Genomic DNA, 15,617 nt, shown 5'->3' on the forward strand with positions numbered 1-15,617 from the left:
GGTGGGCAAGCCAAACATGTTAGGTTTTGACAGTACAAGATACAATACAAAATAGAAAGCCCGATAAAAACGACTAAAAAACGTTTAAAAACAGCCGGAGCCTAACCTCTGCTTGGAGAGTAACTGCGTGTACCGTGGACGGGCTTCACGGTGAAGCACTGAGGGTAAAAAAAACATAAAACACTCCATTCACTAGCAGCAATCAACTTGCAACCATTGCCAACCAACACTGGGGGACACTAGTTGCGCTGGTGCATCATGGTGAGGCGTTGAAGCGCTGACGGTAAAAAGGGCATCAAGGACAATACTCACAAGAGGCAGTCAGCCTGCAACCATTGCCATGAAAAGTCGCTCAGCATTAGTTTTTCTTTGGTCACATTGTACCGGTACCCGTCAAGGGTATAGGCCAGGCCGGGCTCCAATGTCACAAATTTGTCCTGTTAAACTGCTGGATACCGCAAGGGTACCGTTCGATTAGCCTCTACCAGGCTCCGTGGATCGGTAAAATCATTATCCTCACCACGAGTGGTGAGGAAACGTACTCTTCTGGCCGGCTAACTCCCCTAGCGTACTATAGACTCTATTTGTCCAATTTCTACAACTAGACCACCGATCCACGAAGCCTGTTAGAGGCTACCGTTCGATGTGCTCATCATGATTAGCGTACGGCGTCTATTTGTTAACGGGTCCCGTGCTGATTTTAACTGCGAAACAAAGCACGAAATGAGACAAAACACTACAGTAACTTCTACATATCCCGTGGAAATACGACCCTTCAATTCCTGAGGTCAAGAGATGATTGTAACTACTTTTTTAAAATCCATTTTATCCCAAACACTCCTTTGACACCATCCGCCCACGTAAAGATTCCAGGTTAACTTTGTCTATTTTTGTTCCTGACGCGGTGACGTCATGGACGGTCTAGGGAAGAGATGGCACAGCTGTGAAGAACCGACTGGTTTGCCGTCTGCGTTGCTATGGCGACGCCTTTACGTCAGCACGTGAAGCATTTTTGGTGTATCAATCCGATACTAGAGCCGACTTGTAGATATCGAAATGTATTCAAAGACTTTGTTTCTACTTCTTCTTGATGGCCTTTTGTCCATGGACAGCATCAGTGGCGCAGACCATGTGGGCAACTCTGTGGTGACAGTAATATTTCAGTTAAGTTACAGTAATGTTTCAGTAATGTTTTTGTAATGTTTGTGTAATTACTATTCCAGCATGGCGCTCCATCTCCATGGACAGCAGCAGTGACGCTGACCGTGTGGAGAGCTCTGTAGTGACAGTAATATTTCAGTAGTGTTACAGTAATATTTCAGTGATGTTACAGTAATGTTACAGTAATATTTCAGTGATGTTACAGTAATGTTACAGTAATGTTTCAGTAATATTAGTGTGATCATTTTGACAGCATGGCGCTCACCTCCATAGACAGCAGCAGTGACGCAGACCGTGTGGACAGCTCTGTAGTGACAGTGATATTTCAGTAATGTTTCAGTAATATTTCAGTAATATTTTATTACTGTTGCAGCATGGCGCTCCACCTCCATGGACAGCAGCAGTGACGCAGACCGTGTGGACAGCTCTGTAGTGACAGTAATGTTTCAGTAATGTTTCAGTAATATTTCAGTAATGTTTTATTACTGTTGCAGCATGGCGCTCCACCTCCATGGACAGCAGCAGTGACGCCGACCGTGTGGACAGCTCTGTAGTGACAGTAATGTTTCAGTAATGTTTCAGTAATACTTCAGTGATGTTACAGTAATGTTACAGTAATATTTCAGTGATGTTACAGTAATATTACAGTAATGTTTCAGTAATGTTTCAGTAATGTCAGTGTGGTCATTTTTACAGCATGGCGCTCCACCTCCATGGACAGCAGCAGTGACGTCCACCACGTGGACAGCTCTGTAGTGACAGTAATGTTTCAGTAATATTTCAGTAATATTTCAGTAATATTCTATTACTGTTCCAGCATGGCGCTCCACCTCCATGGACAGCAGCAGTGACGCAGACCGTGTGGACAGGAAGATCCAAGCCTTGATGCAAACCGGGCGGCAGGAGACGAACAAACCTCCCGTCTTTGTCAGGTTTGTTTGTTTGTTTGTTTGTTAAGAATATTTGATAAACAACCTTTGAGTGCAATGTGCAATACATACTTTAGGTGTAGGTACAAGAAGTGTAACTGCCAACCAACTTTGTCAGGAAGGCTTGTACGGACATGAGTTTTAAAGCAACGGAGTGTAGTTTTGTACAGCAATGATGCTTTATTGAATGAATGAACGAATGAATGAATGAACAAATGAACGAACTATGAACAAGAAGAAGTCTTCTAAAAATTCCCCGCAGTCATTTGATTTTGTCTTCATTTTACCTCCATGGAATTCAGTAGTATTGCAGGTGGCCAGTCAAGATGTTTCTATAATTGCCCCTAACAGTGTCTGATTTTCCCCCATAGGAACCTCCGAGATGTGAAGTGTCTAACAGTGTCTGATTTTCCCCCACAGGAACCTCCGAGATGTGGAGTGTCTAACAGTATCTGATATTCCCCCATAGGAACCTCCGTGATGTGGAGTGTCTAACAGTGTCTGATTTTTCCCCATAGGAACCTCCGTGATGTGGAGTGTCTAACAGTGTCTGATTTTCCCCCACAGGAACCTCCGAGATGTGGAGTGTCTAACAGTATCTGATATTTCCCCATAGGAACCTCCGTGATGTGGAGTGTCTAACAGTGTCTGATTTTCCCCCATAGGAACCTCCGTGATGTGGAGTGTGTAGAGGGGAGTGCCGCCCGCCTCGACTGTTCTGTCACAGGTAAGGATTCCTTCACATCACAAAACAACTACAGAACAAAAAAGACGGAAATTCTGCTGAAGTACCAAGATCTCATACTAGGTGGCTCAAAATTGACCTTGACCTTTGTTTTCCTAACCCTTACCACATACGAAGTATCATCGTAATCCATCAGAGGTTCTTGACTGACTACAAAACTATGGAAACACACAGACAGACATGCCCAAAACAATATCTCCATTTTCCATGGAGATTTTTAGAACTAGCACAGTGTCAAGCAGTCACTCAGTGACAGAATCAAACAAAAAAAGTATCCCTATAAGTGGCCTCTTCCATTGACCCCAACGACCTGGACTATCATGGCGGATTTAGTGACTAGTTCTACCAGCTCTGACCTCTACTTCCAGTCACTCCTGTGAGTCTGACCTTCTATTTGTGGTCATATTCCCACTCGCATTCTTCCTACCACTCTAAGTGACACTGTCTGTATTTAAATAACTACACATGATGGACAGCCACTCATGATCGAGTATGGCAAGTTTGCAGTCCTATTGCAGACCTATATAAAACAAACAAAAATTAATTCCCTCAATAGGGTCTGCTTTATTTTAAACAACATACAAAATGTGACATTTAGAACTTCTAGTGATGCTGAAGAAGAGGGATGAATGTCACTCAAAAAGTCTGGAAGTAAATCTCCGTTTCTTTACGGTTACCCCCCCCCCCCCCGGTATCTAGAAATTGAATTGTATCTGACATTCTGAATATTGGTTACCTTCAAAAAGTTTACATAACTATTTAGAACTTTATTGAAGAGGCCGTTTAAGATGACATCATGATTATAATCACATTCTAAGATGGCCTCCTTCTTTTGAATCTAATATTTACTGCTGACCGGTCAAGACTTCCGCGGCTGTTTGCACGATGTTTGGGTCAGTGCGCCTGTATCTGGTGGTAAGGCTGTTCGTGACAGCTTAGCAAATAAGCACCACCAGGCATAAAGGATACTGTAAATTAGATTGGGAGATTACATGTCCAGGTGATGCTGTTGTTGTTTAACTTTTCCCTGCTTAACCGCCCTAAGTAAGCAAGCAAGCATCCCTGCTGTCTGTTAACTCTGCAGTGATGAACACAGATTTTGTGCCAAGTGACTGCCATAGTAGTGTATTAAAGTTAAATTAAATTCTGTATCTGTAGAATTATAACGGCCTTTTGCATAACACACCAGAGTATATGTTGCTATAAAAGGATAAGAAGACCCTTGTTCAATAACGTTAATTGCACACGAGCTAAAATATTCAATTAAATGTAAAATGAATTCACAGGCTAAAAAATACCCCATGTGAAAATGTTTCAGAGGGCCTAAATAGACTTTTGTGTCCAAATTTTAAAACTGACAGTTTGATATCAAAGATAAACACTTTTTTCACAGAAATTTAGCTTCATATATCATATATAAAACATCCTTTTACTCTGTTAGACTAATTTTGCATGTAGAACACAAACAAGAACTAAACAATATTCCACATGAACTCTGTCTTAAAAAGGCATCCAGAAGAAAGTGCGAGAGGAACACATTCCTCATCTTGCCCTCCATCTCATTTCTGTCTACTCTATAATAAGACCCGTGAGAGAATTTGTTACCAAACTTCCCCCACCCCCGTCTGTAGCCAATGTTTCAACACGTGGCCTTTATTGTGGCAACACTGTGGCGAAACCAGACCTGACTTCTGGCCACAGGGTTCTGTAAACGGTGTTTCCGATACGTCAGACGGTGACGTCAGCGCATCCTTCCAACTGACATGGGCAAAACTATCTTGATTGTGTGGATGGTGTCAGTCCTTTACACCTCAAATCTGATGAAATAGTGGATTGATAAAATCTTTGCTCAAATTGCAATTATCATTGGTTTGCAATGAATGTTCTGACTCATAGTTTATGATTATTATGACATATTCTCTTGTAACAAGTAAAACATCAACTTCCTTTTAAGCCTGGGGCCTCTTGTTTCCTGCAGACCACTTTTCATTGATGTCATGAGGGAAGAGGCAATGGTCAGACAAAGTATATACAGTTTACATCATTTAAAGTCCTAATGAGTGTTATATTCTTAAGTTATTATTCTCTAATGTTATTCTATCTCAGCTGGTTGAATCTGATGCGTTAAGACATTTATTTAGAAACATCTGTCAACTAAAATGGCCCTCAACTGTTTGTATCATTTTTGTTATTGCCAAAAGTGTTTCTTGGTTGATTTATTTAATTGAATGTTTGACAGGAGGGAAAACAATGCTGTCCCCACCCTTAATTCAACAACAGTATTGTCTTGAAATAAGTAATTTTATTTGCTCCACCTCTCAAGAGGATGACAGATGATGATGATATCATGCATCCCAAATCAGTGTTAACATTCGCCCTTGTGTTTCAGGCATTCCAGAGCCGGAGGTGACGTGGTACAAGGATGACTCAGCTCTGCACGATGGGCGGAAGTACGCTTACGAGTTCGGCGAGGACGGTCACGTGTCGTTGGTCATCCGCGACGTCACCGCAGAGGATGATGGGATGTACACGTGCGAGGCCCAGAACGAGGCTGGAAAAACGTCGGCGTCAGCGGAACTTCTTGTAGAAGGTGAATAAACTGGAACCAAGGAGGTTACAAACACTTCTGAGGAGGTTTCTGACTTATTTCATCTATATCATTCATCTCCATCTGAAGATAATGAAAGATCTAAGCTCAACTACTTTTCTGTTATTTTCCTGATTTGACGAATTAACTCTTAGATTGCCTGTCTTTTTTTTCTACGTCTGAAATTTTAAAAAATATAACTACCAATAGTTAGCTATGATGATAATTGTAGGATGATCATAGCAGATTTAATCTTATCCCTATCTCTCTCTCTCTACCCTCTTTCTTTCTATCTCTCTATCTCTCTTTTTCTTCTCTCCTACTGTCTTTTCCTCACTCCCATCACCACAGGAGTCAGGCCAAAACAGACTCGACAAACTTCAGTGGAAAACACTGCTGAGGAAGACGGTGCAAGCGCAGGTATAGTTGCCATGGTGACACGGTTGCCATGGTTGCATCCTGACACGGCTAACCTTGAGACGTCACCTTGCATGTCTTGAGATCATCCTTGCACCTTAGCTCTAACCTTCCTCCACAGCAACTTTGCCTTTTTGTTTATTCTTCCTCTATGTTTGAAATCCATGCAAGTTTAATCTATCAGTGCTTTGTGCATGAATTGTGCATGAACTTGAAAATTTCATATTTCAGGTTGAGAAAAAGATTTGTTGGTGTCAGGTACACATTTGTATCACTCTATTGTTAGTTTTCACTGTGGCACAACTTATAGAGTACTCAATGCACTGATGGCATGCCAAGGTTTTGCTGCTGAAACAGGCTACAATATCTTAACTCAAGATGCCAGCTCCTGATGCACCATCACAAGTAAGACAAAGACCAGGCACTTAAGTACCATGTGGTCCAGAGGAGGAACAACTATCGCAAAACTGTGATCTACCACATGATGTGATTGATGAAATTGCTTGATTAATTTTGCCCTTCATCATCTCTCTTTAGTCCTGGAAGATGAAGATGATGATGATGTAAGAGACCTGCCAGATGCTGGGAAGCAACCTCCACCATTTGCAAAGTAAGCCCAAAGTTTCATAAGATTGCTCAGCTGTTGATATAACCCTGGTTCACCTTTACCCGTTGGGTAACCTATATGCGCTGTTTTTCAAAACGGTATTTAGGGCACATCAAGTCGATGGGTGAAGTTTTTAACTGCAATGTACTGAAAATACTGCAATTTGGAACCGGCATTTGGTATCCCCAAATGCCCTGGTTTTTAAAAACAACGGATATAGGTTACCCAATGGATAAAGGTGAACTAGCGTTAAGTTTTGACTGCTGACTCTTCTCTCTGGAGCTTCAGACGAGGAACTTTGTGAAGACACCATGGTGTATTCAAGTAGCTAATCTACCCTCTCCAAGGGAAGAATAATGTGGTGAGTCGCTGCTTCTACCACATGGCGGAGGTTGAGGTCACATTTGAAAACAAAACTCAAGAACTAAGGAAAAAGTCAATGAAATAATAACAAAACAGGCTGAGGTGGGAGGGGGGCTGAAAGTTCCCCTTGTCATCCCAGTGGCACAATATGACCTGTGTCACCTCCAAGAGGATGAACGGAACTGAACTGAGCGTTAAGTCATTGATGGTAGGTAAGGTAAAGTTTGGGTCACAACTTTTCTGAGGCTGTTGATGAAGACAAGGCAATATCCACTGTGTCTACGGCACAGTATTGGAAGACAGAACTCAGCCCTCTCGTTCCACCGCATCTTACCTTCCCAACTAAAGTCTGGTACCTGTTTTCACACCTGGGTGGTAGGAGGAAAGTCTTTCCCAAGTGCACAACATTGGTGGCATGTTGTTGGATTCAAACCCAGGGCCTCTGGATTCTTGGCCAATGAACAGAGCAGCAGCAAACACTGATGAGTCAATACAATTATTTTTCCTTAATATTACAAAAACACAAGGCTTAAAAATCTTCACTACTGTTTACATAAACTATTTTTTTCTTCTTAACTTCCTGGAGGAGTTATTATACTTTATAGTCACTGTACTTTTTAAACTACTTTTTGCCAGTTTTCCTTGCTCTGTTTTCAGTGTGTTCCCCACCTGCCAGAATTAAGACAAGCCAAGCATTCCTTGGCTTGTTTTCTTTAAGAAGCATACAAGTGTCTTTTAGCAGCAAGTCAACAATGTGCATCACCATAAGACTTAATTCAAACAGAGAAGTAACCAGTTAGCACTCACTGTGTACACACAAATATGTGCACTTTCCCCCACCCTCAACATTGGCATGGGTCACTGCAGGCCACACTGTCAAACAGGTGAAAGAGTTTTTCTCTCCATGTGATACAGGATTGTTGGACCATGGCAAGTCAGTTTACATGTCAGAGTAGATGTTGGTTACAAAATGTATCAGATTCAGCTTTTTCCATTGTATTTAGATACAATGTGCATTGACAGGGATGTTTCTTTTCATTCTTTACTTTTCATCAGCAGCAAATAGTTGAGGCAGTAATTTAAAGTAAACTCACAAACATTATAAAGAATTAAACCATTCACATAATTGTATGCTCCACTAGAATATGGAATTCAACTACATAATATGACATTCATTTGAATGAATGAATGAATGGTTTTATTCGATCAATGTGATCCATGAAAAAGTATATGGCAGCCACAGGCTGAATTGCATACTTTTACTTTTACAATTAAATTCATTGGCTTAGGCAAATACAGCTCGAAAATACAGCGGAATTATAACTTGTATTTTTACTTTTAAAATCGACAATAGACGCTATCTTAAAACAGATAGGTTCAACGTTAAACCGATGAGGTAGTTTTGACATGCACAATGCGTGGCTACATTTAATAGCTATTTACAGCAGGTAACATGTTCAGTATATGGCTAGAGTCCATTCAGCAGGTTGGTCATGTAATTTCTAATTGACAATGGTATGAATGTCATATAATCTAGAAAAGAACTTGACACACATTCCATACCACAAGTTGTATATAAAAGTATGACATGTTCTTAGCAAATACATTTAGTTCAGGCATTGTTTCCAATGTTAATTACACTAATCATGTTATACCACAAATCTGCACTGCACTACTAGCTTAATGAAAACGTGTCAGGCTAAAATTGTACCATTAGCTACGGCCGCGTGGCGCGTTGGTACACCCGATCCCTCGATCTCGGAAGTTAAGCAACTCGGGGTCCGGACAGTGCTTGGATGGGGGACCAACCAAGGACGTCTGGATTGCTGTAGCCTCACGAAACTTTCCACGAAATCGTCTTCCGGGAGGGACGTAAAACGAGGGTCCTGTGCTCGAAGAGGTGCCTCGACCACGTTAATCAGCCTCATTACTCAACACATTGGGTACCTGCCTATGGCACTGGCTGCAAATACACCCGATATTATTATTATTATTTATCTACGCTATGCAACACTAATTAGCAAAGTATGTAGTATATTGTACTAATATAGATTGTTTGATCTCTTCCCAGAATGCCCAGTTTCCTGACGCAAGGTCAGGACAACCTGCCGCCAAAGAAAGACGACCGTGACGCCAGACCAAAACAGTTCCCGCCTAAATTCCTCATCAAGCCAAGGTCGTCCTCTGCCAAGGTCGGGGACATCGTGAAGTTCGGGTGCAAAGCGGACGGGAGGCCGCCGCCGGAGGTCACGTGGCACAGAGGGGACGAGCGGATCAGGGACGAGGGGAGGATTGAGCTCTACACGGAGTACGGAACACAGGTGGGTCTGCTGAAAACTTTTGAATAGTTGGAACATTGATGAGAGACCAAATTTTACTGCTGAACTCTTGCACGGTTGGAACATAGATGGGAGACCAAATTTTATTGCTGAACTCTTGCACAGTTGGAACATAGATGGGAGACCAAATCTTAATGCTGAACTCATGCACAGTTGCAACATAGATGGGAGACCAAATTTTATTGCTGAACTCTTGGGCACTGTTGGAACATAACTTAAGTTGTGACCTCTTGCACGGTTGGAACATAGATAGGTCAGATCTAACTTTTAATTTGTGCTGAAGCCATAATTTCAATCCTACTGGTACAAAAATGTATTTCCTTGTTGGAGTATTGCTGAATCAGGTTCCATGATAATGCTGTAGGAAAAGGGAATAACTTTCATTCTGAAATTGAAGACAGTTTTTTTAAAAGCTTGAACCTCCTGTATTTTCAGTATTTTGAGATTGGAGAGGTGGAGGCTGGGGATGCAGGGGAGTACACCTGTGTCATCAGTAACAATGTCGGCAAGGACGTCTGTATGTTCAACTTGAAAGTCGAAGGTGAGCTTTTAAGATAAAATATTTTTTTAGCTCTTAACATTCATATATATAACGTTTATTGATTGTTTCAACAACCTCTAAATACATTGCAGCGCCCTAAGGCGCTGAATTGCGTATTTAGGCATTAAAAACATTTACACACACATTAAAAACTTAACATGGTAGGGCAGTTAGGCTAACATTTTAAAGGCTTACAATCATATCACACAAGTTACCATCATTTATAATCATATCGCACAAATGTGTCTTATTCAATCGTCTCAATGCATTCCTTTTTTATCACGTTTCTTTTTTGTCTGGACCATCATTGTTGTAAGCGTGGCATGTCAAAGTAAATCATCATTACTTATCTGTGCCATCTGTAGGAGTTCCAGACCCAGACCCAAACATCCGGACAAGAGCTACTGACAGGTATGCCGTACTTACAGCCATTTCAGGGGTGCATTATGCTTTCAACAAATATTCTCGTCACCAAATTGAATCAAGAAGGTTCTTGCTTGAAGATCTTCTTCTTTTTCTAACTCAGCTTGACAGCAGACTCAACCAAAGTATTGCGATTTTGTATTCAGTATATGGTGCAGCTTGTATCAGCTTCCATAGCAATTCCCTGTCTAGGGCCAAGTTGATTCAGCTAAATGGATGACATCCACGCACACAGCAGTTTACATCAAGAACAAAAATGAATAATCTATTGTTCAGTATGCCAAACTCTGTGTTATTTGTTCAATGTAGATTTCATCATGAAGGCAACATTGTTTTTCTCACATGCTCACATCAGTTTTGGGGTTCCCAGAGGATGTCATCCATACATTCCAATCAACATGGCTTTAGACACAATCTAACACATCTTTCTACAGTCATGGATACATTACAGTTCCTAAAGTTAAATTTACTTTGAATGAATCTCCCCAGTGGAAGCAAAGGACAGCATGAGATGAAACAAGGCACCTCTACAGAATCCAGCAAACCATCGCCTTCCACTGCCCCGAGATTCCTCGCCAAACCGACATCCCAGACCGTCCAGGAGGGCGGAGACGCCATCTTTGTCTGCCGCGTGTCGGGCGAGCCCGCGCCGGAGGTGCTCTGGGAACGGGATGGCGTCCCGGTGAGGAATGCTGGGAGGTTTGAGATTTTCGAGGAGGACGACGGATTTCATCTGGAGATCTTCGATGTTGTGCGGGAGGACGCGGGAACGTACGGCTGTACCCTACGGAATGGCGCGGGAGAAACCAACTGTTCCTTCAGCTTAGGGGTGCACGGTAAGGCTGTTGTTGTACAGCTGTTGTTGTTGTTGTTATTGTTGTTGGGAGAAACCAACTGTTCCTTCAGCCTGGGGGTGCACGGTAAGGCTGTTGTTGTTGTTGTTGTTGTCTGGGGGTGCATGGTAAGGCTGTTGTTGTTATTGTTGTTGGGAGAAACCAACTGTTCCTTTAGTTTAGGGGTGCATGGTAAGGCTGTTGTTGTTGTTGTTTTTGCTGTTGTTAGCCTGTCCTTGGTGCTGATTGGTTGCTACGAATATGTGTGCCCACAGTCCACTTTTCACAATGGCCCAGTATGGAGGTGCAATGTGGCACTATGATAGTCCTCTATACATTTCTATGTCACATCTAGGCTCCAGTAGATTTTGATATGGGTATTCCAGTCTGTATCACAGGCCTCAATAGAATAATTTTTTTTATTCTTTATTTTATTGAGATACATGTAAAGATACAAATAAACGAACGAGGACAAAGTGACGGCAGACTCAAGTTACATTCAACTTATATTAGCGCAGTCACTTATACAAGAATTGAAAATAATGAATTATACAGGACAATAATAATCAACAATAATAGAATAATTTGACGCATGGCTGTCAGAAATTTGGATACTAGCTTTAAAATTGATGATCTTTCAATTCTTTTGGCAAATTTTGTACAGAACTTTGTGTTTTGGGGGAGTGAGTTTTGAATAATATGAATAGAACAGTGTGTTTTCTGCACCCCATTGGTCTCAGCCCTCTTGCGGGTTAAATTGCTCTTCGGCAGTCAGGCAATCCAACCTACGGTTAGCCTGGTACCTCAGATATGGGATGCTCTGTGCTGTATTCTCTATGCATTGACTTTCTGGTGTAATGTACAATTAAGGCGGTGAAGTTTTTATTGGATAATACAAACCTGTCCTTGGTGCTGATTGGATGATGTGAATTTGTTATTGGTGCTGATAGGATAACAAAGAACTGTCCTTGGTGCTGATTGGTTACTATAGCTGGTGACCCACCTTTCATACCTTTATGAGCTCCTCAGACATGTATTATATATCACTGTGAAAGTCCAAATATATGACATGTTGTATTTTCCTGACCATTCTCCAGTTAAGGCAGTCAAGTCCGTGAAACCATCCTTCCTGCTGAAGTTCTCCGACACAGAGGTGTTGGAAGGCGACCCCATCCGCCTCGAGTGTCGGATTACCGGAGAACCCACCCCGCAGGTCACATGGTACCGGGACGGGAAGGAGGTCGGCGACCGGCAGGGCGTTGACCCCAGGACCACCTACAGCAACAAGGTGGCGAGGCTGTACATCGAGCGAGCACACCTGGAGGATGAGGCTGACTACACCTGTAAGGCCGCCAACTGCGCAGGTGAAGCCAGGTGTACCGCGGAGGTGCTGGTCAACGGTGGGTCAACTTTCACTTTTAGTTCTCTTCCTGGCAAAAAAGAGAGCTCTTTCCCAGTTCTCGACCTGGGGCTAATTGCAACATGTAACATCTGTGGTTACTCTCCAAGCAGAGGTTGGGTTGCAGAGATAGTAGTGGTCAGGAGTGGTCATGGCTCGCTTCCCAACCACTACTATCTCCGCAACCAAACCTCTGCTTGGAGAATAACATCTAGTGATAACTCTCCCTCCATCTTGTTCCCAGAGTTATTTCCTTATTTGGTCTGACCTCCCTGTTCTTGTTCCCAGAGTTGTTTCCTTATTTGGTCTGACCAAGGAGCTTGTTGTTTCCTTATTTGGTCTGACCTCCTTGTTCTTGTTCCCAGAGTTGTTTCCTTATTTGGTCTGACCTCCCTATTCTAAGGTTCCTAGAGTTGTTTCCTTATTTGGTCTGACCTGCCTGTTCTTGTTCCCAGAGTTGCTTCCTTATTTGGTTGGACCCCCCTGTTCTTGTTCCCAGAGTTGTTTCCTTATTTGGTCCGACCCCCTGTTCTTGTTCCCAGAGTTGCTTCCTTATTTGGTCTGACCCCCTGTTCTTGTTCCCAGAGCGGCTCCAGCTGGCCCCCAGCGGAGAGCTGCCAGTCTTCACCCTGCAGCTACAGGACATCTCCGCACAGGATGGGGACAACGTCACGTTCTGCTGCAAGGTTTCAGGTATTGTTTATTTTTTTGTTTATTGTTTATTAACTCCTTGTTTATTGTTTATTAAAAACTTGACGGCAACTACACTAAGATGCTATCTCCTGGAGAACACATCCTGCAAAAAAACCTGTTGTATGGAGATCTACCTGACCATTATCTCAAGTCATACGGGAAAGAAGGCTGAGGTTTGCTGGTCACACATGGCGGAGTAAAGATGAGATCATTAGTGACATTCTGCTGTGGACACCCAAACATGGTCATGTGAGCAGAGGTAGACCACGCAAAACATATGTACATCAAATATGTGATGATTCGGGCTGCTCAGCTGAAGAACTGCCCTAGGCTATGGAGGATAGGGAAGGATGGAGGAAGAGAGTCATCTGTGGCCATCCGTGCAACCAGCACGCCCGGATGATGATGATGAACTCCTTTACTTGTTGAAAGCTTACCACAGTCTGCAACATCTACTCTTCCAGGAGTAATGATTACACATAACACTTGGACACTTCACATACACAACATATAACATGTCATTCAAAATATCATTAAAAAATGCATGTGCCTTATCAAAATTATCAAGTACCTCAAGTGCCATTAGCAGCTGAGCTTTGCATGTGTTTCATTATGTCTTAGCCTCTTGGATGTACTCACAGTTAATGAGAAACAGGCACGCAAGACAAAAACAGGTGCGCAAGAGAGAAACAGGCATGCGAGAGAGAAACAGATGCGCGAGAGAGAAACAGATGCGCGAGAGAGAAACAGATGCGCAAGAGAGAAACGGGTGCGCAAGAGAGAAACAGATGAGCGAGAGAGAAACAGATGCGCAAGAGAGAAACAGGTGCACGAGAGAGAAACAGATGCGCAAGAGAGAAGCAGATGCACGAAATAGAAACAGGTGCGCAAGAGAGAAACAGATGTGCAAGAGAGAAATAGATGCGCGAGAGAGAAACAGGTGCGCCAGAGAGAAACAGATGCGCAAGAGAGAAACAGATGCGCGACAGAGAAACAGATGCGCAAGAGAGAGAAACAGATGTGCGCGAGAGAGAAACAGATGCGCGAGAGAGAAACAGAGGCGCGCGACAGAGAAACAGATGCGCAAGAGAGAAACAGATGCGCGACAGAGAAACGGATGCGCGAGAGAGAGAAACAGATGCGCGACAGAGAAACAGATGCGCAAGAGAGAAACAGATGCGCTCGAGAGAGAAACAGATGCGCAAGAGAGAAACAGATGCGCGAGAGAGAAACAGATGCGCAAGAGAGAAACAGATGCGCGACAGAGAAACAGATGCGTGCGAGAGAGAAACAGATACGCGACAGAGAAACAGATGCGCAAGAGAGAAATAGATGCGCAAGAGAGAAATAGATGCGCGAGAGGGAAACAGAAGCGCAAGAGAGAAACAGATGCGCAAGAGAGAAATAGATGCGCGAGAAACAGATGCGCAAGAGAGAAACAGATGCACGACAGAGAAACAGATGCGCACGACAGAGAAACAGATGCGCAAGAGAGAAATAGATGCGCGAGAGAGAAATAGATGCGCGAGAGAGAAACAGATGCGCGAGAGAAAAACAGATGCGCGACAGAGAATTATAGATGCGCGCAAGAGAAGCAGATGCGCGCAAGAGAGACAGATGCGCAAGGGAGTGACATGTGCGCAAGAAAGAAGCAGATGTGCAAGAGAGAAGCAGATGCGCGAGAGAGAAACAGATGCGCAAGAGAGAAGCAGATGCACAAGAGAGAAGCAGATGCGCAAGAGAGAACCAGATGCGTCAGAGAGAACCAGATGCGCGAGACAGAGACAGATGCGGGAGAGAGAAACAGATGCGAGAGAGAGAAACAGATGCGCAAAAGAGAAACAGATGCGCAAAAGAGAAACACAAAAATACCATCTCAAACAAAATATGACATTGATATTGATACAGAAAGCATTAAAAAAGTCTAAATTTTCATCACAAAATGTGAGAACCAATGAAATAACTCGCATTGGCCTAAATAGGAGCTAAATTTTTAATTTCAGGCACGCCTGCACCGAAAGTCTCGTGGCTGTATGAAGGAAAGCCGATCAAGGCCAGCGAAGACTTCCAGGTGACGTCACGGGGCGAGGACCAATCGCTGCACATCCCCGAGATATTCCCAGAGGATGCTGGGATGTACGGGTGCGTGGCCCAGAACAGCGCTGGAACAGTCACAACATCGGCCAAGCTGAAGGTCAAAGGTGAGCCTATAGAAAACCTGTCCTTGGTGCTGATTGGTCGCAATAAGCTCTGAGTTATGCTGATTGGTCATGAGAAAGTTGCCTTCAATGCTGATTGGATAATACAAATCTGTCCGTGGTGCTGATTGGGTAGTACAAACCTGACCATGGTGCTGATTGGTCTCTGAAAATATGTGATTGTGTTGATTGGACACTGTGAATCTATAAATAATGCTGATTGGTTCAGGCAGACATGCCCTTGGTGCTGATTGGATGATAAACACCTGTCCTTGGTGCTGATTGGTTACTGTGTTAGTTATTGGTTATTATCATATAGCCAAGCGCTGCGGACCAATCAGAAGGCCCCGTTCCACGTTGGTTATGACGTCGTAACACGTAG

At 43.1% G+C, this 15,617-nt stretch overlaps 1 protein-coding gene across 1 annotated transcript in view; it reads left to right on the forward strand.

Moving 5' to 3' along the window:
• The window catches only part of LOC118405515 (myosin light chain kinase, smooth muscle-like), a 35,590-nt gene that overhangs the window by 14,951 nt on the left and 5,022 nt on the right, over positions 1 to 15,617 (forward strand). The window contains exons 4-15 of the mRNA XM_035805017.1: positions 1,979 to 2,093; positions 2,756 to 2,817; positions 5,225 to 5,425; positions 5,774 to 5,842; positions 6,377 to 6,449; positions 8,881 to 9,130; positions 9,584 to 9,689; positions 10,055 to 10,100; positions 10,602 to 10,948; positions 12,043 to 12,345; positions 12,930 to 13,037; positions 15,041 to 15,238. Of these exons, the coding sequence (XP_035660910.1) occupies positions 1,979 to 2,093; positions 2,756 to 2,817; positions 5,225 to 5,425; positions 5,774 to 5,842; positions 6,377 to 6,449; positions 8,881 to 9,130; positions 9,584 to 9,689; positions 10,055 to 10,100; positions 10,602 to 10,948; positions 12,043 to 12,345; positions 12,930 to 13,037; positions 15,041 to 15,238 (1,878 nt within the window). The remainder of the gene's footprint in view (positions 1 to 1,978; positions 2,094 to 2,755; positions 2,818 to 5,224; positions 5,426 to 5,773; positions 5,843 to 6,376; positions 6,450 to 8,880; positions 9,131 to 9,583; positions 9,690 to 10,054; positions 10,101 to 10,601; positions 10,949 to 12,042; positions 12,346 to 12,929; positions 13,038 to 15,040; positions 15,239 to 15,617) is intronic.

The sequence above is a fragment of the Branchiostoma floridae genome, chromosome 18 (genome assembly GCF_000003815.2).
Source record: "Branchiostoma floridae strain S238N-H82 chromosome 18, Bfl_VNyyK, whole genome shotgun sequence".
Taxonomy (NCBI): Eukaryota; Metazoa; Chordata; class Leptocardii; order Amphioxiformes; family Branchiostomatidae; genus Branchiostoma; species Branchiostoma floridae.